General features: G+C 43.3%; 1 protein-coding gene across 1 annotated transcript in view; it reads right to left on the minus strand.

The window, feature by feature from the left end:
• The window catches only part of LOC311104220 (C-Jun-amino-terminal kinase-interacting protein 3-like), a gene marked incomplete at both ends in the record, with an annotated part of 66,626 nt that extends 64,180 nt beyond the window's left edge, over positions 1-2,446 (minus strand). Inside the window, one exon of the mRNA XM_084145958.1 lies at positions 2,147-2,446. Coding sequence (XP_084002084.1) covers positions 2,147-2,446 — 300 coding nt within the window. The remainder of the gene's footprint in view (positions 1-2,146) is intronic.
• Between the last annotated feature and the right edge of the window lie 17,230 nt (positions 2,447-19,676).

Raw genomic sequence — 19,676 nt, forward strand, 5'->3', positions numbered from 1 at the left:
AGTGATGTACTGGCCTGTACGCACTACCCTCTGTAGTGCCTTACGGTCGGATGCCGAGCAGTTGCCATACCAGGCGGTGATGCAACCGGTCAGGATGCTCTTGATGGTGCAGCTGTAGAACCTTTTGAGGATATGGGGACCCATGCCAAATCTTTTCAGTCTCATGAGGGGGAAAAGGCGTTGTCGTGCCGTCTTCACGACTGTCTTGGTGTGTTTGGACCATGATAGTTTGTTGGTGGTGTGGACACCAAGGAACTTGAAACTCTCGACCCGCTCCACTACAGCCCTGTCGATGTGAATGGGGGCGTGTTCGGCCCTCCTTTTCCTGTAGTCCACAATCAGCTCCTTTGTCTTGCTCATGTTAAGGGAGAGGTTGTTGTCCTGTCACCACACTGCCAGGTCTCTGACCTCCTCCCTATAGGCTGTCTCATCGTTGTCGGTGATCAGGCCTATCACTGTTGTGTCGTCAGCAAACTTAATGATGGTGTTGGAGTCTTGCTTGGCCACGCAGTTGTGGGTGAACAGGGAGTACAGGAGGGGACTAAGCACGCACCCCTGAGGGGCCCCGTGTTGAGGATCAGCGTGGCAGACGTGTTGTTGCCTACCCTTACCACCTGGGGGCGGCCCATCAGGAAGTCCAGGATCCAGTTGCAGAGGGAGGTGTTTAGTCCCAGGGTCCTTAGCTTAGTGATGAGCTTTGTGGGCACTATGGTGTTGAACGCTGAGCTGTAGTCAATGAACAGCATTCTCACATAGGTGTTCCTTTTGTCCAGGTGGGAAAGGGCAGTGTGGAGTGCGATTGAGATTGCGGATCTGTTATGGCGGTATGCGAATTGGAGTGGGTCTAGGGTTTCCGGGATTATGGTGTTGATGTGAGCCATGACCAGCCTTTCAAAGCACTTCATGGCTACCGACGTGAGTGCTACGGGGCGGTAGTCTTTTATGCAGGTTACCTTCGCTTTCTTGGGCACAGGGACTATGGTGGTCTGCTTGAAACATGTAGGTATTACAGACTCGGTCAGGGAGAGGTTGAAAATGTCAGTGAAGACACTTGCCAGTTGGTCCGCGCATGCTCCGAGTACACGCCCTGGTAATCCGTCTGGCCCCACGGCCTTGTGAATATTGACCTGTTTAAAGGTCTTGCCCACATCGGTTACGGAGAGCGTGATCACACAGTTGTCTGGAACAGCTGGTGCTCTCCTGCATGCTTCAGTGTTGCTTGCCTCGAAGCGAGCATAAAAAGCATTTAGCCCGTCTGGTAGGCTCACGTCACTGGGCAGCTCGTGGCTGGGTTTCCGTTTGTAGTCCGTAATAGTTTGCAAGCCCTGCCATCCATCCCGTTTCACTTCCTGTCAATTCCATAATTGAGCTAGACAGGGACAACTTGTAATTGTGAAAAGGCCGGTTTCATTGTAGGCATATTTTTGTCCATAAAAGTCTGTGTCAAATACAATTCTTGTATTGAATAAAATGTAATGAAATACAGTACATTCACATCAGCATCACAACACACCAGCCTTGGCAGAATCCTTCAGAAAACACACAAGAACACTGAACTGATCACCAACCTGGCCCAGGCACAATCCAGGCAGGCACTACACTATACCCAGGCCCATATCCTCATTGAACCACCACTGATGATGCTACATAGGCCTATTGGCCTTTCCACTGTCTCTGATCTGCTGTGTTGATATGGATGGTACATCAGGCCAGATATGAGTACTCACTGCATGCAATCGGAGGTGACATAGACTGCAACTCAATATTAGGAAGGTGTTCCTAATGTTTGGTATACTCTGTGTTTTTTACATTAGGCCCTATGAGCTCTGGTCAAAAGTAGTGCACTATATAGGGAATAGGGTGCCATTTGAGACGTATCCCTTGTTATATAGGCCTGGCCAATTAGGCCTAGAAATAAATGGCCTACAGAAGGAATGTGAATGGGATGTGGGTATAGCTTATAATGGTTCGTTTTAGGGTTTCATTTTGGTAAAATGGGCATACAGTGGCAATGAAAACTGAACTGCTATTGAAGGTGAATGTGTATGTGCAGTGATTTTTTTTGTCATAAATATGGCTAGTGATGGAGACACTGGTAGAGTATTTATAAACAAAACAGCCATGGATGGAGTAAGTGTACCCTCACCTCCTCTGCCTGCTTGCGCAGCGCTTTCTCGCGCTCGTACTGGGTGATGAGCTGTTCGTTGTCCTCCTTCAGCAGCTCGAGCTCCACCTCGTGCTCCTGATTCTCCGTTAAAACCGAATCCAGATTCTCCAGAACGTTCACCACCAGCGGCATGAGCTCCTTGACCACCTCCTCGTCGTAGCTGCGGATGAGGCGCTCAAACTCCCGGTAGATGCTGTTGGCCAGGCCCGACACCCGCTCCGACATAACAGACACAGAGCCATAGTCGTCCTGATAGACAACCTCGTCGATTTCCATCATCTTGGCAAAATGAGGCCTGGGTCCGATTCCAGATGTGAGATGATGTTGCTTAGATAGGCCTACAGTTATAAGACACACTTATCAAGACGAAAGAGAAAATACTAGGCATTGAAATTATAATCAGTTCTGATTCATCATCAATAAAAATCTCCTGTGTCATTCCATATCCCAAACGATTTCAAAGATTGTTATCATTTGGGTGGTATCCATGTTTGGCAGTTAGGATTTATAACCTTGAACTACTAAACTGTATTGAGAAATGTTTACTCACAAAAAAAAAATATATAGTCTATTTACAAGGGGATAGAGAGACTGCCCTCCCCGAGCCGACCACCACTGCTGCACCGCAGCCTCGAGGACAGAACGACGCACCCAGTTAAAACCTTCCTCGCGACAGCAGCATCCAGTTCCGGTAGCAGTCAGTTCGGTCCTTACCGACCAGTGTATCGGCCGTAGTTGAATACATAACGAATGAGAAATATGTCCTCAACAATACACCTGCCGCTCAGCAGCCGGAGCCATGGACCCCAGCCATTACTGGGAGGATTCGAAATCCGTTGGGAAATAAAATATAAATATATAAATAGGTAGAATAAAGAGAATAACGGCGTTCCCTTTTGCCGCCAACACCCAAGCCGCCCCTTAAATCATATTTTATCCGTTTTTTGCTACGGATGTTGTTATCCGCGAAGGACGACGCTGTTTCGGTGTGGGTAGAGCTGTAGGCTCTGAACTAGTATTCTGACAGCAGCACAAACGATGACGTCACTTTCGTATGGTAATGCTGAGACCTTCTAAATAAAAGCCCACATTTCAAAACATTGCAATGTGGATTCCTCATTCAAATTATATTCAATTTTAATCAATGGAGACATTTATTGTGCCAAAAGAAAATGCAATAAGTAATTTATACAAAACAATTAAGACCAATAATGAAAAAATACAATGTTGACACTGGGATGTTGAGAATATTGGACTGTAGAGATAACTTTTCTATCTGTCTCAGCTAATATGTGTCGACAATACTCTGCAGGGTCTACTAACCAAATATGGTTAGTTTTGGAGGGGGACTGTGTCGCATGGCCTGCTGCTGGCTTTTCACTCCGCCCCCTCTAAAGCGCCCAATGCAATCAATGTAATAGATTGTACATGGGATACATATTGGCTTGTAGAGAGAGAACCTTTCTACCCGTCTCAGCTAAAGTGAGATGGGAGATTCTCAGTAGGGTCTCTATTAATAATAATAATAATAATAATATGCCATTTAGCAGACGCTTTTATCCAAAGCGACTTACAGTCATGCGTGCATACATTTTTGTGTATGGGTGGTCCCGGGGATCGAACCCACTACCTTGGCGTAGGTAGTTAACCAAATATGTGTAGTTTTGGAGGTGGACTGTATCGCACGGCCTGCTGCTGGCTTTGGCTATGGAGGGGGTGGAGAACGAAGTGCTGCTGGATATGTGTGACAAAAAAAATAACCATATTTGGTTAGTAGAGACCCTACTGAGTATTTCCCACCCCACTTTAGCCGAGACAGGTATCCCTTGTGGTCCTCTGTAGCTCAGCTGGTAGAGCACGGCGCTTGTAACGCCAAGGTAGTGGGTTCGATCCCCGGGACCACCCATACACAAAAATGTATGCACGCATGACTGTAAGTCGCTTTGGATAAAAGCGTCTGCTAAATGGCATATTATTATTATTATTTTACCGTGTATTGCATTGAAGTGAATGGAGTGGGTAGAGTAAGGAGTCACCAGTACTCTGTATTAAACCCGTTGCCCAGCATAAGAGACCCATTTCATTTTTGCAGACTCGATTGAGTAATTCCAATAACATGTATTTGTATTTTATTAAAAGCGTATTTCTTTAAATATAGACTACACAATAGCTTTCAACATACCAGTATGTGTAAACTTAAAAAATAAATGCTGGCTAAAATATTTAAAATTATCCATATATTTTTTTCAAAGGTGGTTGCAAAGCTGTGAAAACAGTTGCACTGCACAGAGTAAAACAAAAATCGATATTCCCAAAGTTTAGTATGTCTTTGCAGGGGGACTCTTATAGAATATTTGTAAAAATTCTCGATCATCTGCCAGCATAATATCCTGCTGCTAGGAGAACGGTAATCGGCTCGGGACTCTCCCTGGCTGTAGATAGATGGAGGTGCCAGCTGACCAATTCTGGCTGACGTCATGTTGTCTACTCTGCATTTATATTTTTGACAACTTTTACTTTTACTCCGATACATTTTCCCTGAGACCAAAAAGAGTACTCGTTACATTTTGAATGCTGAGGCAGGACAGAAATTGTCAAATTCACGCACCTATCAAATTCACGCACCTATCAATATAACGAATTGTCATCCCTACTGCCTCTTATCTGGTGGACTCACTAAACATACTGCGTTTGTAAATGATGTCTGAGTGTTGGAGTTCGCCCGTCTGTCTGTAAAAAAAAAGGGAAAATAATAAAATCGCGTCATCTGGTTTGCTTAATATAAGGAATTTGATGTAGAGTATTTACTTTTACTTTGTACTTTTACTAAGGTATGTTTACTTTTACACAAGTATGACAATTTAGTACTTTTTCCACCACTGCCCATAGAGAGAAGGCAATTGCATCTGCAGGAATCCCTCTTTATACTTATATTGCAGTGGCGACCTGTCATTCAGGGCAGGTGGGGCAGAGCCCCATCTGTTTTGAGCCCCACCTTTCTAGCAAATTATTTTGGGGGATGCCTGTTTTGCATGTTATTTTGGCATTAATACGTATCACATATCAGTTTGCAAACAATGTCAAAAATATAATATTTGAGTTAGTTTGCAAACAATGTCAAAAATATAATATTTGAGTTAATAAAGCCACATACAAACCTGGTCTCTTTTTTGCTTTCTTGAGTAAGGCATCGCCAAAATGCAGGTGTTTCAGCCTAGCTCAGTGCTTTCTGTGGTGGTGGGGCAGCCAGCGGAAAATACGGAGCGTAGGGGGTTGGTAATGTTCTCTAGTTGTGCTGTGATTGGCTCAGTGTTCTGTCACTCATGGGGACACTACATCACCGCCAAATCTAAGGGATGAGCTAGAAAATTCAAGCCTCTTGGGTGTTGCCATATAGTTACATTAGAAGTGCCTATCCAAGAAGGCTCAAGGTCATTGGCCACAGATAAAATGACGTCAAATCACGTTATATCTACAGCAGCTTTGATTGGACTGATCATGTCAACATCATACTTTCAAAATCTTAGCTAGCAAGCTAGCAGTCATCATCATGAATCAAGTCGACAATCTACTGGCAAATCCTTTTTAATCCTTGTCATGTGAAGAGAAATAATGAAGAGAAGTTATAGATAAAACGTATCGGTGCATAAACATTACACAACAAGTTGGAAATCGCAAATTCAACAATGAGTGGCTTGGAAGGAATCAGTGGTTAACTGCAAGCATTGCAAAGCAATCACTAGCCTGCTATTCAGTGGAGTGGGTGTGTGGTGCCAAGTCTGGGTTTATGGGTCTCTTTTCAAAGCTTAAAAGGATCAACATTCAACATTGGCCATGGTGTCAATCCAACATGACTTCTGCCGCACTCAAACCAACTGGAAACTCAGAACTGTGAAATCTGATTTCAGTGAGTTCAAGACAACTGGGAACTCTGAAAAAAATGAGCTCCGACTGGGAAAATACGTTTTGAACGGTCATCCAACTCGGAATTGCAAGTCGGGAACTCTGGCCTCTTTCTAGAGCTCCGACCTGAAGATCACTGAAGTCATCATGATTCGACCTTGTTTTTTTCAGAGTTCCCAGTTGTCTTGAAAACACCATAAATCCAGAGAATGCCAGACTTTGATGGCAAAGTTTGCCCACGAAGGACCGCCGCACCAACTTCCTGTTCAAGTGAGCACAGCACAACAAGGTGAATCCAAAAATGTATTGTATGCTGCTGCATAAATGATGTAATATGACAGAGAGATATGTATACTGTAGCTAAGAAAGTAATACTAAGTGTATGTTGTGTAGTAAGCCATTAGTAGCCCATGTGCCTCAGCCTAATAATTTGGTCCCGTTTCCCCTCCTAATTTCGCCTACTGTTCTGACTTGGTGGTGCACATGCAGCCTATAGCCTGTTTTAGAGAAATGTAATTATCGAATATTGTAAGAGCTTTCATTGTCTGCTTATATGCCCCCTTTATTTATCCTACGGTTTGACTTGGTGTACAGGGAGAATACTGTAAGAACGGCCCATGTTCTGAATTCTGTCGCTGTACATTTCAAAAGTGCTGAACAAATAGTTATATTGACTACGTCTGTCCTAGCTCGCTCATTAATGTCTTACTCGAAATTAGATTGACTTTTATCCGCTCGTCGTCCCCTTATGCCTTAGGTTGTACATCTCAATTGTCAGCAGAAACCACATTTGTTTAAGCAAGTCAGACATGTCAGCTATGTTTTTTTTAAAGGCAGTAAATGAGGCTGAATGAACTGTTTCGCTGCCAGACAAGGCTCTGATAGCCAGGTGTAGCAGTGGTAAGGTGCTGGGACTGCTGTTGGGACTGCTGTTGGGGCAGCTTATGTAGGCCCTAACAGTGTGTGGGGCAGTGGCGGCTGGCCGATAGAGGGCGCTAGGGCGCCGCCCCCTTAAATAAAATTATTTTAAAAAATAAAATAAAAAATAAATAAAAATAATAATAATAATAATAAAAACATCAGTATGTCAATATTTGTGTGTTTGAAATATGGAATGCACACAGTAATATGTGTAAGATATGATAGAAAATCATATTCGCAACCTTTCCTCTGCCTGTCAAACGCCTCGTCAGCTCTGGGCGATACAGAAAGTGCCCCGAGGAGGCGGGTCTACGTAGCAGTTAAGCCAATTGCTAATTTAAGATATGAATGTATGACATAAAATGTAGCCAATCAGCGATCTTAAATCGAATCCAAGGAGGGCGATTATTTTATCGCCCCAAGCTCGCCCCTGATAAAATAAGGACCGGGCTCCAGTGGCGCCATTTTTACTAGACGACAATGGCGAGCGCAAACGCTACTCCTCCAAGACCCAACCCTAACTCGGTGAAATCTCTCCTCCAAGATCCGTTTGAGAGGAGAACTTTGTCAGAGAAAGTTCGGGTGAAAGAGCTGGGCCCAGATCAACCTGACCTCTCAATCAGACAGCAGGCTAGCGAGAAAGGGAAGCAGTATATGCGCGGCTTCTCCCATAGCTGGTACACCAGGAAGGCTTGGCTAGCTGGGTGCACTGATGCTAATGCTTTATTTTGCTTTCCGTGCTTGCTTTTTAAAACGACGGGGTCAGATTCAGCATGGACAGGTACCGGAGTGAGGGATATGAAGCACCTGTCAGAGAAGGTAAAGAAACATGAGAACACCAGGGCACACATGGACAACTCTGTAAAGCTAGCTGTATTAGGAAGGGTGAACATTGCTACGCAGCTGGATGACGGCCACAGGATTGCGGTGAGGAAACACAATGAGGAGGTGGATAAAAACAGGCACATTCTATCCAAAATTATCGATTGTGTGAAGTTCTGTGGGGCTTTTGAGTTGGCCTTGCGTGGGCACGAGGAGACTGACTCCTCGGACAACCCCGGCATTTTCCGGGGCTTAGTGGATTTTGTTGCCTCCCTCGACAGTGTGCTGGAGGAGCACCTGAAGACAGCTACCGTTTTTAAGGGCACGTCAAAGACGATACAGAACGAGCTGTTGGACTGTATGCTGTCAGTGCTTAAGGATTACATCCTGGAGGAAGTAAAGAGTGCTGATTTTATCGCCATTCAAGCTGACGAGACGACTGACGTTTCCACCCACTGCCAGTTGGTGCTTGTGATACGCTACATCGATGCTAAAAGTAACGTCCAAGAGCGTTTTTTCGAGTTCATTTTGATCGAGAACGCAACCGCCGACACCATCGCTACAGCGCTGCTGGAGAGGCTCAGCACCATACTCTCACATGGACAAAAGGCCAAACTTATTGCCCAGGCTTACGACGGAGCAAGTGTGATGAGGGGAGCCACCGGCGGAGTGCAGCGTAAAATAGTGGATGTGTACGAAAATGCGCACTACGTCCACTGCTATGCACATCAGCTGAACCTCATCATGCAGCAGGCTACTTCACGCATCCCCAGGATCGGCACTTTCTTTTCCGACCTTGCAGGATTTTCTGCTTTCTTCTCCAGGTCTCCCAAGCGAACCACCGTGCTTGACGAAGTGGTTGCGCATAGACTCCCCAGAGCCTCTACAACACGGTGGAACTTCCACAGTCGCGCTGTAAACACTGTGTACGAGTACAGGGATGACCTCCTAACGTGTTTCCAGACCATCAGAGACTCTGGGAACTTTGATGCCCCGACTGTCAGAGAGGCGGGGGGCTTTGTGAGGATGCTCGAAGACGAGGCTTTCTGTTTTTTCCTGGCACTGTTCCACAAGATCATGCCAAATGTGGACATGCTTTTCAGCCAGCTGCAGAAGAGGAACATCGACCCTGTCTTCATTAAAGCACTTGTCCAGAGGTTCACAGACAGCATGCTAACAATCAGGTAAATAACTATATTTACTATTGGCTGATAAAGATGTTGTTAGAAAGATGAATAGTTCACTTACAACAGTTTAAAAGCCTAAATGTGTCTGGTCATCAAAGTGAGTGATTATCATAGAGCCGTCACAATTATATTTGTTTTAGTATTTTAAAAGGAAAGAGAAGACACAATCAGACGTTGATAATAATGCAGGAAAGTACTACACAGTTTGTAATAATTATTCAGGTGTCCACCAGGTCAATTTCTAGAAGAGGCCTAGTTGTTATTGAAGATTAACTTTATTGCTAAGTGCACAGCAGAACAAAATGATGTTGCATCCCTCTCACAAATGTAATAGAAAAAGGCTTTAAAACGTAATAACATCAGTTAATTATGTACATCACAGGTTAAAAGCAGTTACTAGACATAGTTTGTGTGTATATACACACTATCTGTCTGTCTGTCTGTCTGTCTGTCTGTCTGTCTGTCTGTCTATATATATATATATATATATATATATATATATATATATATATATATATAAAAGTCACTGGTTGTGTGTTGAGGGGGAATTACAGTGAGTTAAGAAGTCTGATTGCAAGTTATCAAATTAAACTTTATTTTTTGGACCCAGGGCCTCAATTCCCTCTTTGTGTGGGGACAGCGCATCTGACGAGCAGCAACAGCCCATCAAGCGACGGAGGATGCTGGGACCAGGAGAACAACAGAGGTTGGCTATAGAGGTAAGTTGTGATGTAATTGTCAGTGTTTCCCCCTATAACTTTTTTCAGGCCTGGTAGTATGTAGCCAAAACCCTGAACAATCAGCACCTTGGTAATCATATACTTGAGTTGGACATAGGCATGTGTCAGTCAGGATCACTTGCATCAAAATAGCTTAATTGCAAATTAAAGCTGATGATGTATCTTTTACAGGTATGTGATACCATCCTGAGTCATGCCAAAGAGAGGTTCTCCTTCACCCAGCACCTCATCAGCGCAACACTATTGCACGGAGAGTTGTTCCCACAACACAGTGTGAAGTTCCCCGATACAGCGCTTGAAACAACCGTGGAGGCGTACCCCATGTTGAACAAGGCCAAGCTCAAAACCGAACTGTCCCTCATCTATGAGAACAGTGAGTTCAAGGCTTGTAGTGGTGCAGTGCCCCTGTACCAGTTCTTCATGGAGAACAACCTTCAGAGCACTTTCACAGAGACTGCCAGCCTCCTCAAGATCCTCATCACCACACCCATGACAACTGCTGAGTCAGAAAGGTGCTTCTCTACACTGAAAAGGATCAAGACCTTCCTGAGAAACAGCATGACACAGGATCGCCTGAACGCTCTGGCCATGCTCTCCATGGAGAAGAAACTTGTCAGGGACATTCCTGACTTTAATCAAAGGGTCATTGAGAGGTTTGCCACTCAGAAGGACAGACGGGCAAAATTCCTGTACAAATAAGATGACAGACACACACACACAGAGCAGCTCTGGCCGCATGTTTCTTTGTATATAGTTGACCTTAGCATAACAAATCCAGTTATATATGGTACTCTAGAAAGTCTTAATAGTGTCTTTGCTAATATTACTGTATATATGTTGTTTTGTATCAATTAATTGTTGCAGTTCTGGAGCACATTAACAATTAGTCACATTTAGTATGATCATAAAATACTGTATGCTATTCTTCCAGTCAAAGGTTTGAGTTCATCCACTTGATATCCATTTCTATATTATACATCCTTTTATACAGTGTAAGATTTCCTATAAACTTTATAATAATTTCATGTTATTGTCCACTTTCCACTCTGTTCTGACAGCATGCCTGTTGCGTTGCCTGTTTACTACCAATGGTGAAAAGTTCACTTTAAATGCAAATGAAAGGCTTGGGTTTGTGTAATATGTTTTTGTGTAAGAATGCCTCAACTTTTTAATATTGGCATTAAATAATTACTGAATGTTTCACTGAGCACTGCTGTCCTGCAGTTTGTGTTAAAATGTATCGCGATGGTTACAGGAAAAAAAAAGTATGGCACAGCCCCACCGAGAATATTTTTCACCAGCCGCCACTGGTGTGGGGGCACCATTTGTCACCGTTATAGTGCAATTAATGTATTGTTTAGTGTTGTGTTGTGTAGTGGGTTTGCTGGCATGCATCTAAAAAGCATTTTTTAAAGTTTGCCCCACCAAGATTTACATGCTAAAATCGCCACTGTTCTATTGCTACATTTTTTAGTTAGGACAGGCGGGAGGCAGGGGCGCTCCAGTACAGTAGGTGGTGTTAATGCACAATAACGTTGGATGCCAGCTACCGATAAACCCCACAAAAGAAGGAGCGGGGGCGACAACGGTAGCAAGCTAGCCAGTGTCCTTAGCCCCTGCCTGTCAGGCACTGTTTTCCCGCAGTTCTGTTAACGACGGCGAGGGCAGGTGTTTGGCAGGCAGGAGCGAAGGAGAATGTGTGCTAGTTTAGCCAGCTAGTCCTAAGGAGGACTCCGGTACACAGCAGGAAGGGAGGCGGGGCGCCAACGTGTGCTAGTGAACTGGCAAGCTAGATAGCACACAGTGTCACCCTAGCCTCCCATCTGTTGTGCTAGCGGGAGGCGGGGGTGACCGGTAGACAGTGTCCTTCGCCCACCGCCTGTCGGGCACTGTTTTCCTGCAGTTCTGTTAACGACGGGGTGAGGGCAGGTGTTCGGCAGGCAGGAGCGAAGGACACTGTCTACTGGTGTCGCTCCCGCTAGCCAACAAGGAGAACCAGGGGTTGGAACCGGTTCAGGGAACAGAACAGAAAACCAGAAAATAATGACATTTTTCAAGAAACATAAGCGGAACCTGGAACGAAAGTGATCAATACTGTTCTGGGATAGAACCGTTATTTTAAAAGCATGGAAACCGGTTAATAATGTTATTTTATGCTCCAGGCCTTTTTTTCTAGACCCACCAAAAAAACAAACAAAGGGCCTATGCAAAGCTCTCACTCTGTCACTCAGAAACTTATTCCAGCATCTGCCTGCATGTTGAAAATCTTTGCCAATGTGTGTGCGTTTTTAGGCTACCTGCCCCTCCCCCTCCCCCCTCCGAAGCATAGGCTACTGTACTGACATTAGAAGTGTGAGAAGATAGAGATATTTTTTATTCGCTAAACAAGAATGTATTAACTTTTTCAATAATAGTTAAGGATACTATAGGCCTAGTTATCACGTTTCACGTTTGATTTATTAACTACAAAAAGGTAATTCTGGTGCATCTCTGCACACACAAGCTTGTTAGCTCAAAGGACATTCAAAGTTCCTTCATAGAACCACTCCTCCTAGGTATAATTCTGTGGACCTAATTCAGATAATGCATATCATGAAAAGATGAGTAGCTCTTCAAGCCTGCTCCTTAACCCACTCTAGCTCTCTCCCCACCCGTAAAATGTTGCACCATAGGCTACACTTGTCTGTCCATCACGCATGTAAACAAATAGCTTACCTGCTCTAACCGCACTGATTGGTGAAGTAATTTAATGAGCTAAATGTAAAAAACAGTTGATTTCAGAGGTTAAAAAAGGAACAGAAAGGAACAATATAAACCGGTACTTTTAGGGGTTTCGAAATGGTTCAGAACTTTATTTTGCTGGTCGGAACAGTGGAACGGAACAAAAACAATAATGACAAAGTGAAAACATGTTTTTAGAAATGTTTGCAAATGTATTGAAAATGAAATACATAAATATCTCATTTACATAAGTATTCACACCACTGAGTCAATACATGTTAGAATCACCTTTGGCAGCGATTACAGCTGTGGGTCTTTCTGGGTAAGTCTCTAAGAGCTCTGCACACCTGGATTGTACAATATTTGCACATTATTATTTGTTAAATTCTTCAAGCTCTGTCAACTTGGTTGTTGATCATTGATAGACAGCCATTTTCAAGTCTTGACATAGATTTTCAAGCCCATTTAAGTCCAAACTGTAACTAGGCCACTCACGAGCATTCAATGTCGTCTTGGTAAGCAACTCCACTATATATTTGGCCTTGTGCTTTAGGTTATACAAAAATTATCATTATGGCAGCCCTCAAGTCACACACCGTGGTCCCAGGGTTAAAAGTTGATTTGTCTACCAGTGTCTGTTGGAAAGCAGACTGAACCAGGTTTTTCTCTAGGATTTTGCCTGTGTTTAGCCTTATTCCGTTTCTTTTTCTCCTAAAACATTCCGTAGTCCTTGCCGATGACAAGGATACCCATAAGAGGTTACAGCCACCACCATGCTTGAAAATATGAAGAGTGGTACTCAGTGATGTGTTGTTGGATTTGCCCCAAACATAACGCTTTGTATTCAGGACATAAAGTTAATTTCTTAGACACATTTTTTGCAGTTTTACTTTAGTGCCTTATAGAGCCCCACAGTGGAGGTGTCATAAAATCTAGCGGTCAAACAGGGAAATGGTTCCAATCGTTTTCCCATACGGGATTTTAGAAACACTTAAAATAAGGAAGGAAAAGAGAAATACCTAGTTACATTTACATTTTAGTCATTTAGCAGACGCTCTTATCCAGAGCGACTTACAGTTAGAGAGTGCATACATTTTCCATACTGGCCCCCCGTGGGAATCAAACCCACAACACTGGCGTTGCAAGCGCCATGCTCTACCAACTGAGCTACAGGAGGCCAGTTAGTAAGTTGTACAACTGAATGCATTCAACTGAAATGAGGGCTGTGTTTGGTGTAGGCTTACCCTGGCATGATGTTTCGATAACCATGCAAATCTCTCTCGGACAAGGAGACTTTTATCAATATACTCGACTCTATGCTAATTAGCATCAAAGTAGACATCATGCAAAACTACAAATCCCTGAAAGCTCCTGCACGTCATCTCTAGCTGACACCTTTACTAACAGGTATTGTGACAATTTTAAACTTGCACAAGACAGTTCACATAATTGTCCATTACTACATTTAGCTAACATTAGATAAACAATCCAGAGATTGTTACCTTTGCCTCGATTCGGCAGTCTCGTCATGGCATTTGTAGTTCTTTATGATAGCCACATTAGCAGCTAATTAGCATTTAATCTGTGTGTGTGTGTGTGTGTGTGTGTGTGTGTGGGGGGGGGGGGGGGGGGGGGGGGGGGTTTGAATACAGGTGAATATAAGTATCCTTGACCTACAAATTTACACGGTTATCAAAAATGTCACGCCAGGGTAAGCCTACACGAAGCACAGCCCTTATTTGAAGTGTTTCTAAAATCCCCTATTGGAAAAATGAATGGTGGAAAAACGATTGGAACCCGCTAGGTTTTATGGGTATTATGACTCATACTGTGGTACTCTATTGCAAACAGGTGCATGTTTTGGAATATTTGTATTCTGTACCGGCTTCCTTTCCACTCTGTTGTTTAGGTTAATATTGTGGAGTAACTACAATGTTGTTGATCAAATTCTCAGTTTTCTCCTATCACGTGCAGTATCACACCCACTCTATCACTTGACTGTCATTCAAAAAATCCTTTCCTGAACCAATTTCCCCATGTAACTAAACAGCTAGGCATCAAATCCGCATCAAACAACTATTATGCATAGTTATTGAAGAACCCCGTTAACGACAGTATCGATTTTTGTGATTCATCTTGTTAAAGTTAGTCTTTCTGTTAGAAGCATGCGATTTTGCAATCCGTACATTATTTTGGATATGTGTGCCCATGAAAACCATAACATAGGGAGATACGAAATGTTATGAGGTTCCAGTGCACTTCCGAGATCTCCATACAAAAGTCAGACAGCAATATCCAGGAATTTTACAGGATCAAATTCAATGTGTAATTCAATTGTTAAATGCTTAGTATATGATATAACGACAAACAGCAGTATCATACATGTAAGGAAAGAAATCTCCAAGCATGATAAAGGGTTTAAACATAGGTTTTGATTCAACTAATGAATTATACTGAATGTATTTGTTCCCTCTTTAAATCCTAATGTATTCACGTGAAAAAAAGTATATTATTAATGACTTTAACAGCTCCAAACAGATGTCCACTACAAGAAATGCTCACTGGTACCCTAGTCTATAGAAAGACCGATGAGCCAGTGAGCAATTTCAGCACTATGCAGAAATCACTCCACCATTTCCTGGTTGCTAAAATTCTAATAGTTCGCCTAATATCAGTCTGTGAGACAAAACAAGCAACTATAGTGTACAGAATCATTGTAACATCTAAACCGCTGTGAAATATATTTTCCATAACCAAAAATATTGTATTTTCAGCTGGTGTACAAAACCGAAAGTAAAAGACGCAAACACAAAACTTAACGGGAAGCATAGAAATAGCACACACAGAACAGATCTATCGCTTCTGAGACTTGCTTTGAATGAGAACGACAGATCTATAACATACATTTCTATGTGAATTTGGTCTGGTCGCCCAAAAAGTTACATATTGCAGCTTTAATACAAAATTGCTCACATAAAAGTCACCCAGTTAAAATACTAGTTGAGTAAAAGTCAGTGATTGATGAATCTTATGCTACAAAAGACAAATAACATACATTTTTCTAAACTAATCCAATCATTTTTATATTTTATGCACCCGTAAATGAAATGGTTGATCCAGCGTAAACGTCTTAGGTAGTCTCCTCTCACTGTTCCTAACCCTGGCGTCATTATGAATGCAGGTTGCAGGTGAATAAAAATGTTCGAGTAATGACAGCACATTGGGGTTTACCGTGTAGGTTTCTCACTTTTTCCTGGCCACTGTGCTTCCGCTTATCATTGCTCTTTGGGGTCTACGCAGGGTTACTGTAAAAGCACTGTTTGCTGATGTAAAAAGGGCTTTATAAATACATTTAAGTGATTGATGACTATTATCATTTATGAAATTGTCAAGGTGCAGCCCAGTGTCGGTCAGTGCCATTTCAGATGAGGATGTTTTTTTTATGAGCATGGCCTTATTTCTATTACAGCATATTGGATGACTGTCATTCATATTCCATTCCCTCAGCTCAATGTAACATTGATAGGTTTAGGCTACTACATGATACTCAAACTTTCCCTGTCATGAGGTTGCTACAATCTAGCCTATGAATTAAAGTTTACAACGTAGGTGCACAGGTCGAGAGAATTTGGTGTAATCAAGGTGACAGACAGTGACACATTCATTACCTCCTTGCACACTTTTGCCTGTATCTAGCTGATCTAGGGTGTAATCATTAGTCCAACAGTTGCAAACAAGAGTTTCTATTAGACAAATTCAGGTATGTTTATCCCTTATTCGTTGTTTGCGTCCGTTTAAGAAACATTTTTCAACAGAATCGGCGGAATGAATAGACCCCTGATCACACGCAAACAGTTCACTTTCATAGCAGCCATATAAAAACAGCATGATCACTTTGCTCCTTGTATATATAATTAATTCTCGCAACTATCTACACACTCTCCTCCTCTCACCTTTTCCCTTCGCTTGTGGACTTCAGTGCACAACACATCAGCTGTCTGAGACCAGGCGAAAAAATCTTTCCAAGCCAAACCATCATATCATGACTGCAAACTGCTACACACAGCCTACATCATTGTCACCTCATAGTCAACATAGCTACTAGAACTAACGTGTTAGTAAAGTCGCTACAATCATGCAGTACAGTGTACAGTCAGCAAGCAGTTTAGCAGTTACACCGGCGGAACCCTGTGGCAATAAATGTATAAAACCAAAAGCTTACCTTGACTTGGAGTTCCAGTGTTGGATAGCCATAGCCAGCTAGCTAACATAGCATCCCTCTCTGTTTGATCCAGGTGTTTGAGTAGGCTAAACTAGCTAGCTGCATTCAGCTAGCTAAGTGAAAGTATATATACACTGCTCAAAAAAATTAAGGGAACACTAAAATAACACATCCTAGATCTGAATGAATGAAATAATCTTATTAAATACTTTTTTCTTTACATAGTTGAATGTGCTGACAACAAAAGCACACAAATATTATCAATGGAAATCAAATTTATCAACCCATGGAGGTCTGGATTTGGAGTCACCCTCAAAATTAAAGTGGAAAACCACACTACAGGCTGATCCAACTTTGATGTAATGTCCTTAAAACAAGTCAAAATGAGGCTCAGTAGTGTGTGTGGCCTCCACGTGCCTGTATGACCTCCCTACAACGCCTGGGCATGCTCCTGATGAGGTGGCGGATGGTCTCCTGAGGGATCTCCTCCCAGACCTGGACTAAAGCATCCGCCAACTCCTGGACAGTCTGTGGTGCAACGTGGCGTTGGTGGATGGAGCGAGACATGATGTCCCAGATGTGCTCAATTGGATTCAGGTCTGGGGAACGGGCGGTCCATAGCATCAATGCCTTCCTCTTGCAGGAACTGCTGACACACTCCAGCCACATGAGGTCTAGCATTGTCTTGCATTAGGAGGAACCCAGGGCCAACCGCACCAGCATATGGTCTCACAAGGGGTCTGAGGATCTCATCTCGGTACCTAATGGCAGTCAGGCTACCGCTGGCGTGCACATGGAGGGCTGTGCGGCCCCCCAAAGAAATGCCACCCCACACCATGACTGACCCACCGCCAAACCAGTCATGCTGGAGGATGTTGCAGGCAGCAGAACGTTCTCCACGGCGTCTCCAGACTCTGTCACGTCTGTCACGTGCTCAAGTGTGAACCTGCTTTCATCTGTGAAGAGCACAGGGCGCCAGTGGCGAATTTGCCAATCTTGGTGTTCTCTGGCAAATGCCAAACGTCCTGCACGGTGTTGGGCTGTAAGCACAACCCCCACCTGTGAACGTCGGGCCCTCATACCACCCTCATGGAGTCTGTTTCTGACCGTTTGAGCAGACACATGCACATTTGTGGCCTGCTGGAGGTCATTTTGCAGGGCTCTGGCAGTGCTCCTCCTGCTCCTCCTTGCACAAAGGCGGCGGTAGCAGTCCTGCTGCTGGGTTGTTGCCCTCCTACGGCCTCCTCCACGTCTCCTGATGTACTGGCCTGTCTCCTGGTAGCACCTCCATGCTCTGGACACTACGCTGACAGACACAGCAAACCTTCTTGCCACAGCTCGCATTGATGTGCCATCCTGGATGAGCTGCACTACCTGAGCCACTTGTGTGGGTTGTAGACTCCGTCTCATGCTACCACTAGAGTGAAAGCACCGCCAGCATTCAAAAGTGACCAAAACATCAGCCAGGAAGCATAGGAACTGAGAAGTGGTCTGTGGTCACCACCTGCTAAACCAGTCCTTTATTGGGGGGTGTCTTGCTAATTGCCTATAATTTCCACCTGTTGTCTATTCCATTTACACAACAGCATGTGAAATGTATTGTCAATTAGTGTTGCTTCCTATGTGGACAGTTTGATTTCACAGAAGTGTGATTGACTTGGAGTTACATTGTGTTGTTTAAGTGTTCCCTTTATTTTTTTGAGCAGTGTATATATATATATATATATATCTATATATATATATATATATATATATATATATATAGCTAGCTCTCTCGCTTCTCCTTAATTTTGGAAGAAATTACACTGTTCAACTATTGTCTAACTCTCTCTTTGAGTCAACTACTCACCACATTTTATGCTGCAGTGCTAGCTAGCTGTAGATGATGCTTTCAGTACTAGATTCATTCTCTGATATTTTGATTGGGTCCACAACATGTCAGTTCCTGCTGCAAGAGCTCTGATGGGTTGGAGGACGTCCTCCAGAAGTTGTCATAATTACTGTTTAAGTCTATGGAAAGGGGTGAGAACCAAGAGCCTCCTAGGTTTTGTATTGAAGTCAATGTACCCAGAGGAGGACGGAAGCTAGCTGTCTTCCAACTACACCATGGTGCTAGCCTAGAGTGCTGCTGAAGCAATTGTAGACCATTGCAAAACAGAGTTTTAATCAATTATTTTGTGACATGTGAATATATTTAGTAGTTTTATCTAAAAAGGATAACAATGTTTCACTATTTTTATTTTATTCACTGAGGATGGCCCTCCCCTTCCTCCTCTGAGGAGCCTCCGCTAGTGCAGCCCCATTCGTTCTGTCCTGGTTTTATAAAGCAGTGTAGTTGTTAAGGAAAGCAGCACCCTCTGGTGTTCCAAGTTGGAACTATATCCTCCTTGTGGCTAGCCGGGATACCAGTCTGTTTGTGCCATCATGCAACTTATTGTCATGCCAGAATGTCAAACATGTACAAGTACAATGGTACTGACAGTGAACGGAAATACGTTGTAAACTATCTCAATTGATCTCGAAAGCAGCCCAAATTCCTAAGGCCAGGCAGATGTATTAGACTGCCTCTATTCACGTGAGGGCGGCCGGCATTGCTCCATGAGACGTGTCATGTGAGAGGAACAGTCTTACTCCAACAGAAGTCAAAGGATATGAGAGCCACACAAAGGCTTCACTCTTAAGTGTGGGGCAAAAATACATACAGTGGGGAGAACAAGTATTTGATACACTGCTGATTTTGCAGGTTTTCCTACTTACAAAGCATGTAGAGGTCTGTAATTTTTATCATAGGTACACTTCAACTGTGGGAGACAGAATCTAAAACAAAAATCCAGAAAATCACATTGTATGATTTTTAAGTAATTCATTTGCATTTTATTGCATGACATAAGTATTTGATCACCTACCAACCAGTAAGAATTCCGGCTCTCACAGACCTGTTAGTTTTTCTTTAAGAAGCCCTCCTGTTCTCCACTCATTTCCTGTATTAACTG

This window comes from Coregonus lavaretus (genome assembly GCF_964263955.1).
Source record: "Coregonus lavaretus genome assembly, chromosome: 28".
Classification (NCBI taxonomy): domain Eukaryota; kingdom Metazoa; phylum Chordata; class Actinopteri; order Salmoniformes; family Salmonidae; genus Coregonus; species Coregonus lavaretus.